Here is a 10,182-nt window from a genome sequence, read left to right as displayed (position 1 = left end):
ATAATTAGACGCTATTATTACATATGATCTGTTTTCTCTTTTTCTTATTGATTTTTACATTTAATTTTAATTTTTTATATTTTATCTTCTGTACATGATGATGGGGGCGGCCATATTGTCTGAGCTGCTGCTATTTTCTGTTAGGCTATGTGCGCACGTTGCGTACAAGCCCTGCAGATATTTCTGCAGCGATCTGAAGAGCACATGTGCGCTTTAGATCGCTGCAGAAATGTCCGTAGTGAGCGCCGATTCCATGCGCTCTGCCTCCAGCTCCTGCCATAGACAGAGCAGGAGCTGCCGGCAAAGCGCAGGAAAGAAGTGACATGTCACTTCTTTTTGCGCAGCGCTTCGGCAGTAGCCGAAGCGCTGCGCTCTTAGACGCCACGTGCGCATGGCCCCTGCACAATCTCCATAGACTGTGCAGGGGCCGCAGGACGCATGCAGTTACGCTGCGCTACAAAGCGCAGCGTAACTGCATGTTTTTACGCAACGTGCGCACATAGCCTTAATGTCACTCAAAGATTTGCTCCACGGCAGACACATGGATGGAGGAGACCATCGTCAGGAGAGGACTTGTGGGCATGCTCTGTGTCCTGTGCAGAGATCCCTGTGCGGGGAGGGGGGACCTGTGTCCATCAGTTATTGTCAATGGAGGATCCTGCATTATCCTCCTCCAGCTTTATACCAGAGGTGTTACCTTACACTTCATTTCCTTCCTGTGTTGATAATGAGACTGCTGAGAAGTGATCTCTGTGGAAAATCTATTGTTAGTCCATGTGCCCACGGGCGCTCGTACCTGCGGATATATTCGCAGGTACGGCCGCATGTTTCCAAACATGCGGACTTTCACGCGATTTACCTACAGACGTCCCGGCCTCTATCTCCATAGCGGAGGGCCGGGATCTCCGCAAGTAAATCCGCATGAATAATTGACATGCAGTTAGGTGCGGCTGAGGGATCTCCGCAGGAGATTCCGCAGCCGCACTTTCCGCAGCGTGGACACAGACACTCCCCATGTCCCATAGGGTAACATGGGGAGTGCCTGTACATGGTAGAACCTGCGGATTTATCTGGAAAATCCAGAAAAATCCGCAGGTTTTCCGCGGCAAACTCCGCAGCAAAAAGCTCCCATGGGCACATGGCCTTAAGGTCAGTGGTGTCAGGAAACACAGGAAGATTTCAGGAGGCTCCAGAGGGAAATGTATTTTATGTCATAGAAAAATCAGAAAAATGTTTAGAATGAAAGTTAGTTTAAAAATTGGGATTTTTCTGATGTTTCTTTCCAGTTATGTTCTAATCTTCACCCAGCTATCTATATAGTGACCGTCATTATACATCCAAAACACACATAAGGCAGCATGAAGGGGCTCGGAGAAGGCGGCAGTGAAGGTGTGTAAGTGTCTGATGGGGTCACACAGCTCATAAAAGGACAGCTGCCCGGCCCCATAATCCAGACAGATCCTGACTCTATCACTGGAGATCTTGTTCGGTAACTGGATCTCTATACTGTCATGTATCACTGAATACTGATTATTATATCTCCTCAAACTCCAGGACTTGTTATTATTTCCAATCAGTGACTCTTCTCCCCTCCTGTCTATACTGGGGTAACACATCCCCACACTCCACCCCCCTGATCTACTGCCCTCCACATCCCAGTAATGTCGTCCTGAGGTAAATCCCCTCCTGCTCATCACCTGATTATACTGGAATCTCTCTGCTGTTTCTGGACGATTCTGGTTATTTTGTGTCCAAGTCGCAGTTTTCAGGTCGTCTGATATAAGGAGATCATTACCAGCTGTGTTTACATCCAGTAATATGTCTGCAGGATCCTCCACATAGATCCCCCTCCTTATACCTGTTATTACCTCACATAATGTGTGTAATGTGTGTGAGATCACAGTCACATCCAGGTCATCTCCATCATGGAGCTGTTTATCATGTCCCCCTGTGTCCTCATCACCTCCCTCCTCCTCAGGATCACACAAGTCCCCGGTGTCTGGTTCCTGTAAGACGGTCAGTGGATCAGTCATGTTACACAGCTCCTCAATGTGCCTCATCTTCCTGGACAGCTCGTCCTTCTTTATTTCCAGCTTGATCAGAGCAGACAGTGACCGTGACTCTTCCTTTTCCTGCCTGGAGATCTCACTCAGGACCTTCTTCTCCAGGTCGTCCACCAGTCTCCTGATGTCTGTACACAGGGCAGTGACTCTCTCGGCTTCTCCAGCTGCTTTCTCTTGAGCTTTTCTCCAGCGCTCCTTCAGACTCCGAACTCTTTCCTCAGTCTTCTCTCTCTTTGTGGTCAGTTTCTGGAGAACATTGCTCAGTTTCTTCTTCTTCTTCTCTGAGGCCTCATCCAGTGACTCCATTTTATGTCCTTTATGTTTCCCAATCAAACTGCAGGACACACAGATACAAGCGGCGTCCTCAGTGCAGTAATATTCCAGGATCTTCTTATGGACAGAACATTTCCTTTTCTCCAGAGAAGTGCTGGGATCAGATAAGACGTGTTCTGGTGATTTGCTGTGAGTCCTCAGGTGTTTCTCACACAGAGAAGCCTCACAGTGTAGACAGGATCTAACAGCAGGTACAGGAGAGTCCACACAGTAAGTGCAGTAGATCCCAGTGATCTTTTGTTCTTGCTGAGTAATCATGAAACGTTCTGTGACATTATGAAGATATAAGTTCCTCATCAGCGCCGGCCGCTCCTGAAACTCTTCTCTGCATTCAGGACAGGAATAAACTCCAGACCCATCCTGTGTATCCAGCGCACGATCAATACAGACCCGGCAGAAGTTGTGTCCACATCTCAGCGTTACAGGATCCTTAAAAATAGATAAACAGATGGAGCAGAGCAGCTCGTCATTCAGATCAGCAGACGCCATGGCTGACGGAAGACAGAAGAAGCGAAACTGAAAGTGGATGATTCCGGAACAGGAAAACTGTAGTTACACCCATTTTCTTAACCCCTTAAAGCTGCAGCATTCATTTTTCATCTCTGCATTCTAAAAGCCAAAGTTTTCTATTTTTCGATTGATACAGCCGTACTAGGGCTTTTTTTTATGGCTGACGGAAGAAGGAAGAAACGAAACTGAGTGTGTCTAATAATACTTAGCAATGTTGTAGTTACACCCAGGCCCGGACTGACAGGCGGGAGGGGCGGGACTTCTCCCGGTGGGCTGGCCGGTGGAGGGGTGGGGGGGCCGCCCCCCGCCTCTCCCGCACTGCCTGCTGTTTAAAATTATTTTGTGGCTGCCGCCACCCGCCGGCCGCCACTATAGCGGCGGGGTCCGGTGAGCAGCCCCCACCCATGCCGTACCCAGTACGTCATGGCGAAATCGCAGCCCCGGAGGCTGCAATCGCTGCAAATACCTTAGATTCGGGGAGGAGGGGACCTCAGGAGGGGTGGTGTCTCCTCCCTGGACCTACGGAGGCTGTGATTGGCTGACAAACGTTGCTCAGCCAATCACAGCCACTAATGTTTCAGCCATTGAAAAATCGCTGAATCATTGAAATCCATCCAAGATCAGTGCAGCTGTAGCCCTGATCATTGGCTGGAGCTGGGTGACCTGTGTTTCACCCGCCCCCAGCTCTGATTGGAGAGACCGGCCTTGTGACCGATCTCTCCAATCACTGTGGATCTGGGGCCGCAGACCACTCCCCTCAGTTTCACTCCGGCGTCTGTGACTCTGTGGAAGGTGAGGAGAGCTGCTGAGCCATTATTACTATAGGATGGGGACAAAGTGCGCACATTACTATGAGATGGGGATAAGGCTGGGGACATTACTATAGGATTGGGACATTACAAGGATGGGCACAATACTATTGGATGGGGACATTATTACTATAGTATGGGGACATTACTATAGGATAGGGACTAGGATGGGCACATTACTATAGGATAGGGACAAGGTGGGCACATTACTATAGGATGGGGCAAGGCTGGGCACAGTACTATAGGATGGGCACATTACTATAGAATGGGGCAAGGCTGGGGACATTACTATAGGATGGGGACAAGGTGGGCACAGTACTATAGGATGGGGCAAGGCTGGACACAGTACTATAGGATGGGAACTAGGATGGGCACAGTACTATACGATGGGGACATTACTACAGGATAGGGACAAGGTGTGCACATTACTGTAGGATAGGAACATTACTACAAGGGGACAAGGATGGGAAACATTACTATAGAATAGGGATAATGCTGGGGACATTACTATAGGGTGGGGACAAGGTTGGCACATTACTAAAGGATGGGCACATTACTATAGAATGGGGGCATTGCTACAAGGGGACAAGGATAGGGAACATTACTATAAGATGGGGGACAAGGATGGACACATTACTATAGATTGGGGACATTACTATAGGATGGGGACAAGGATGAACACATTACTACAAAATGGGGACAAGGATGGGGAACATTACTTTAGGATGGGGACAAGGATGAGCACATTACTGTGGGATGGGGACTAGGATGGGGTGCAATACTACAAGGGGACAAGGATGAGCACATTACTGTGGGATGGGGACTAGGATGGGGCACAATGCTACAAGGGGACAAGGATGGGCACATTACTGTGGGATGGGGACTAGGATGGGGCACAATACTACAAGGGGACAAGGATGGGCACATTACTGTGGGATGGGGCACAATACTACAAGGGGACAAGGATGGGTACGTTACAACAATATGGGGAACATTACTAAAAGATGTTGGTCAAAATTTCTATATAGTGCTAATTGTAAGACTATTAGTTACAAGAATGGAATAAAATATATATAAAAAAAATGTTTATATTTAAACAAAGAATGTGCGCGTTTTCTATAATGAGCAAGTGAAAATTTCAAAATCAGTGATCCCAAGGTGTGTAAAAAACAATAAAATATATTATATATGGTACCAATAAAAATGTCACTTTGTCTTGCAAAGAATGCGGCCCCCCAATTTATTTTTTTCCTCTGTGCGGCCCATACATCCAGCCGAGTTTGAGACCCCTGCCTTAAAGTAAATAAATATATGATAATGTCAAGGTAAAATAAAATGACTTATCGCTCGGTCCATACCCCTATGACTGTAAGCCAGTGGCTCCTGGGAGGTTCACCAGTTTCATTGATTTACTGTGCATGCCCAGGGTAGGAACAGTGACACCGTTTTCGGCCAGCCCAAGAGTTGTAAAGAGCTGAAGGTGCCATTGCTCTAACATCAGATAGGGCCGTAATTGTAATAAAAGAGAGCCGAGTGTAGAAGAAATAGGTGGCCCTCACCCCGATCCATAAAAGTCCTTTATTTTGTTTGCTTAACAACCATAGATGCAGGAGGATGCGGCCGCGCTGCTTCGTCCTCCTGCATCCATGATTTATAAGCAAACAAAATAAAGGACTTTCATGGATCGGGGTGAAGGCCACCTATTTCTTCTACACTCTGCTCTGCTACGTATGTCGTCTATTTGAAGGTTTAGCTCCACTTTCTCCATGTGACCAGTTAGTGCTCATTGTACTCCTTTTTTGTCCTATGATGAGTTTGGTGGATTAATGTTGCCAGATCTATTTCACTGGTTGTGGTCACAATTGTAATAAAGACCCCCATCTAGGCAAGTAAGTATGTGTGTAGGGAGGGGGGCAGCATAGCTGCAATTGTTTTGTGACAGCATGTAATAAAGACCATTGAGGTTTTTATTACAAATATTGTCCTGCCTCTTGACAGCGTCCCTTTAAGAACATTCTAAATTTTCTGTAGGGCGACTTCAATTACATATAGTGTAATTCTGGCTTTACAGCAGTTTGGACGCTGTAATTATGCCATAGACCTCAAGCAATCCGCAAACAAATCTACTTCACATTCACTTCATAGTAGGTGGGCCTGTCTGCTCCCAAATGCCAGGGCTGATTTTCAGTCCCAGTCCGGCCCTGGACTTACACCCATTCATTTAACTCCTTAATGGGAATCCTTGTGAGAATACTGCGATTAGGGGCAGAAACCCTGATTTCAGAGTTGTCACTTACTTTACTGGGTCCTTTATTATTTTTTTTTAAAAACAACTGTTTTCTGTGTTGCACAGCTACAAGTTATCTGAATGCTGAGCTCTGTATAACCCCACCCAGACCACTGATTAGCAGCATTCAGTCTACAATGTACATAAGCAGAAAGCTGCCAATCAGTGGTGTGCACAGAGAGAACTAAGGAGTACTTCTCACATAGCGAAATCGCTGCTGAGTCACAGGTTTTGTGACGTACCAGTGACCTCATCAGCGATCTCGCTGTGTGTGACACTAAGCAGCGACCTGGCCCCTGCTGTGAAATCGCTGATCGTTACACACTGTTCTGGTTCATTTTTTGCTCGTTGATCTCCCGCTGTGCAGCACGCATAGGCGTGTTTGACGGCAGGAGACCAACGATCTGAATGAGCAGGGAGCTTGCGTCTGGCAGCCTGCGGTACGCTAGTAACCATGGTACACATCGGGTAACTAAGGAAAGCACTTTGCTTAGTAACCCGATGTGTACCCTGGCTATGTGTGTAGGGAGCTGGCGCCTGGCAGCTGCGGACGCTGGTAACCATGGTACACATCGGGTAACTAAGCAAAGCGCTTTGCTTAGTAACCCGATGTGTACCCTGACTACACGTGCAGGGAGCCGGCGCCTGGCAGCTGCGGACGCTAGTAACCATGGTACACATCAGGTAACTAAGCAAAGCGCTTTGCTTAGTAACCCGATGTGTACCCTGGCTACCAAGCAGAGCATCGTTACACGGGTCGCTAGTGACTGATCTCTGACCGCTGTGGAGATTTACCTGATTGACACCTCACCAGTGACTATTTAGAGACACTCCAGCGATCACGGCAAAGTCGGAACGCTGGTCGCGTCGCTTAGTGTGACGGTACCCTAAGAAGCAAGAAAAGCACAATAGGGTGATACCATATTACAACTATGTATAGAGAAGGGATGTGTGCTCACCAGATACAGTTGTATATCACATAAGAACTTTAGAGTATATCAGCTGGTGACAGTCACATGAGGAATGATGGAGGAGAGTTGTAGGAAATATGCATGTCAGCTATCTGTGCTGCTGGAAGGTGAGACAAATGGGTGGGGAAAGAAAGAACAAAAGGACTCCTTGTTTTTTTCAGTAGGAACCTTCACAGCTGCAATAGAAAAAACACCAAAGCTATGCAGAGCTGAGCTCCTTCAACATGGTCAGCATAAGTATGAGCTATAGCAGGCATAGGGAGGAGTGAGGAGAAGGGAGTGGCTGCAGCTGAGATTACAACTTGGTACCTGTTAGATCACTGCAGAATAGATATTAACTAGGGATGAGTGAATGTATTCGCCATTATTCGGTATCCGACGGATAACAGACTATTCGCGCCATTCGGTATCCGACAAACAAAACAAAATCCACTCCGACACTTTCATTTTCGTTTCTGACTTCCTGGTACTCATTTTGAGAGAGAGAGAGGGAGAGAGAGAGAGAATACTGTTTCAGTCTTTTCCCATCCATTTCAGCCTTTTTCTGAGTCACCACAGCTCGCCGTTAGGTCCAACGCAGGGGTGGGATTCAGCCGGTTCTGTCCGGTTCTGGAGAACTGGTTGTTAAAATAGCAGCCGGTTCCCAGAACCGGAAAGAAACAGCTCCGGCGACCCGGTTCCCTGTATTCATTTGTGTGTCTCTTTAAGACACTAGCACAAATGAATCCCCGTACCTCCGCGCCGCACTTCCTGGTACCGTGGAGCCTGTCTGCTCCCTGACTCGGTGTGCAGCGACGTGCTGACGTTGCGGAGATGACGGCAGTGTGAGGAGGTAGCTCCTCCTCCTGCCGTCTGTCAGCGTCAGAGTGCAGAGACGAGCCGCGGAGGAGGACGGAAGACAGGAGAAGCTGACGGTGCCTGGAGGTAAGTGCACAGTGAGCTGAATCTGCACGGAGCAGGGAGAGGAGCCGCAATAAGATGGCAGCTATATGTGGCTATATGGGGATAGGCCACATAAGATGGGAGCGCTATATAGGGAGAGGGGCCACATTAAAATGAGAGCGCTATATAGGGAGAGGGGCCACATTAAGATGGGAGCTATATGTGGTTATATGGGGAGAGGAGCCACATTAAGATGGGAGCTATATGTGGCTATATGGGAAGAGAAGGCCATATAAGATGGGAGCTATATGTGGCTATATGGGGAGAGAAGGCCATATAAGATGGGAGCTATATGTGGCTATATGGGGAGAGGAGGCCATATAAGATGGGAGCTATATGTGGTTATATAGGGAGAGGCCACATAAGATGGGAGCTATATGGGAAAAAGAGCCATATGGGACAGGATCTGCAGGGGAAAAGGAGCACATGGGATGAGATCTGCTGGGGAAAGAGGCCTTAATGGGACGAGATCTGCTGGGGAAAGAGGCCATAATGGGATGGGATCTGCAGGGGAAAGAGACCATAATGGGATGGGATCTGCAGGGCGGGAAAGAGGCCATAATGGGATGGGATCTGCAGGGCGGGAAAGAGGCCATAATGGGATGGGATCTGCAGGGGAAAGAGGCCATAATGGGATGGGATCTGCAGGGGAAAGAGGCAATAATGGGATGAGATCTGCTGGGGAAAGAGGCAATAATGGGATGAGATCTGCTGGGGAAAGAGGCCATAATGGGATGGGATCTGCAGGGCAAAGGGGCCATAATGGGATGGGATCTGCAGGGGAAAAGGAGCACATGGGATGAGATCTGCTGGGGAAAGGAGCCATAATGGGATGAGATCTGCTGGGGAAAGAGGCTATGATGGGATGGGATCTGCAGGGCAAAGGGGCCATAATGGGATGGGATCTGCAGAGGAAAGGGGCCATAATGGGATGGGATCTGTATGGGGAAGGTCCTCCGTTCCAATTTTAGCAGGGCTCCTTTAGTAATAATTTTTAAAAACTGTATAAAAATCATTTAATACAATATGACTGACAGTGACTGGAACAACTGGTGCTGGACAGGAGAGTGAAGGTATAGGAGGGGAAGGAGATTTTACTTTAAATTACTTGTATTTTTTGGTTGAGGAAAGTGCGTGAAAATAGGTGTGGCTAACAAAATGGGTGTGGTTACAGAATGGGTGTAGTTTTCGAATGGGCGGGGTTTACAGAGAACCTGTTAAAAATTTGAATCCAACGTGAGATTATTCGAGTTTCCCATACACTTAAATTGTGCATCTGTGCCGCCCCCACGCCAGCCGTCGGGCTGCTCGGATCTGGATCCGTTGTGTGGCTCGAGGGGTTCTACCGGACCCGGGGGTCGCGCGGACACTTCAACTAAAAGGGTACGTATTTGTACGGCGTGTATAGTAACTTGTCTGTGACGCCACCCACAGTGTGTGGTGATATGTAGCACCGCCGATGCTGTTGTGGGAACTCCCGGGGCGATGGTCTGGCAGCTGGATTTTAACCCCTCCGTGTGTAGGGATGGATGTCCCGGGGCCCAGTGTCTCTATGCTGAGGAGGGTGATTGCAGGGGTCGGCACACCCGGCCAGGCCGGGGATGTTACTCACGGTCGAATAAAGCACACGAGTCCTGTGGTAAACCAAGGTGATGGTGGCCGGCTGCCCCAGACGGGTGTATCCTGATCCCACACCCGGGTTTGTAGTCGCAGTCTCTCTCCTCTGCACTGGTGTTTTGTAGATAGGACTTCCCGGTGTGAAACACGGGAGTCCGCTCCCGGTCCTTTTCTTGAGAGCCGTGCCTATTTGACGCTGACCCGTGGGATCTACAGGCTCTGGCGGTGGCCCTATCCCTATCGGTGGGTGGTTGTCTACTTTTCGGGACTTAGGTTGGGACAGGACCTAAAATCCTGCCCTCAATTGGTTAATTAGCTAGGCCATCGGTGCCAGTCCTGGCTTCAGGGTCCGAGTACCCCCCTCTGTGCACACGGTTTCCAGTCGGGTCTCCGGTGTCGGTCCTGGCGGGCTCCTAACCTGTCTCGGTCCACCTCAGATCTGCAGAGCTGTCTTCCAGTCTCCAGCCGGACTGCGGCTACCGTCTGCCACCTAGCCGGGACGTCAGGGCCCCTACCCTGACGCCTGTCAGTTAGCCTAACCTTCTGCTTCAAACACTAACTTCAGACTCTTCCTTTTCCCGCCCCGGGCTCTCCAGACCCCTAGGTGGGCGTTCCCAACCGCCTGGTCCCTCCCACTGGTGTGTCCGTCC

General features: G+C 48.9%; 1 protein-coding gene across 1 annotated transcript; it reads right to left on the bottom strand.

Moving 5' to 3' along the window:
- Positions 1 to 17: 17 nt before the first annotated feature.
- LOC142276828 (E3 ubiquitin/ISG15 ligase TRIM25-like) lies at positions 18 to 2,894 on the bottom strand. The gene has a single exon (XM_075332612.1). It carries the CDS (start codon positions 2,883 to 2,885, stop codon positions 1,287 to 1,289), a length of 1,599 nt encoding a protein of 532 aa, XP_075188727.1. The 5' UTR covers positions 2,886 to 2,894; the 3' UTR covers positions 18 to 1,286.
- Between the last annotated feature and the right edge of the window lie 7,288 nt (positions 2,895 to 10,182).

The sequence above is a fragment of the Anomaloglossus baeobatrachus genome, unplaced genomic scaffold (assembly GCF_048569485.1).
Source record: "Anomaloglossus baeobatrachus isolate aAnoBae1 unplaced genomic scaffold, aAnoBae1.hap1 Scaffold_4037, whole genome shotgun sequence".
Lineage (NCBI taxonomy): Eukaryota > Metazoa > Chordata > Amphibia > Anura > Aromobatidae > Anomaloglossus > Anomaloglossus baeobatrachus.
Note: the sequence above shows the minus strand (reverse complement) of the source record. Positions and strands in the feature narration are given on the sequence as shown.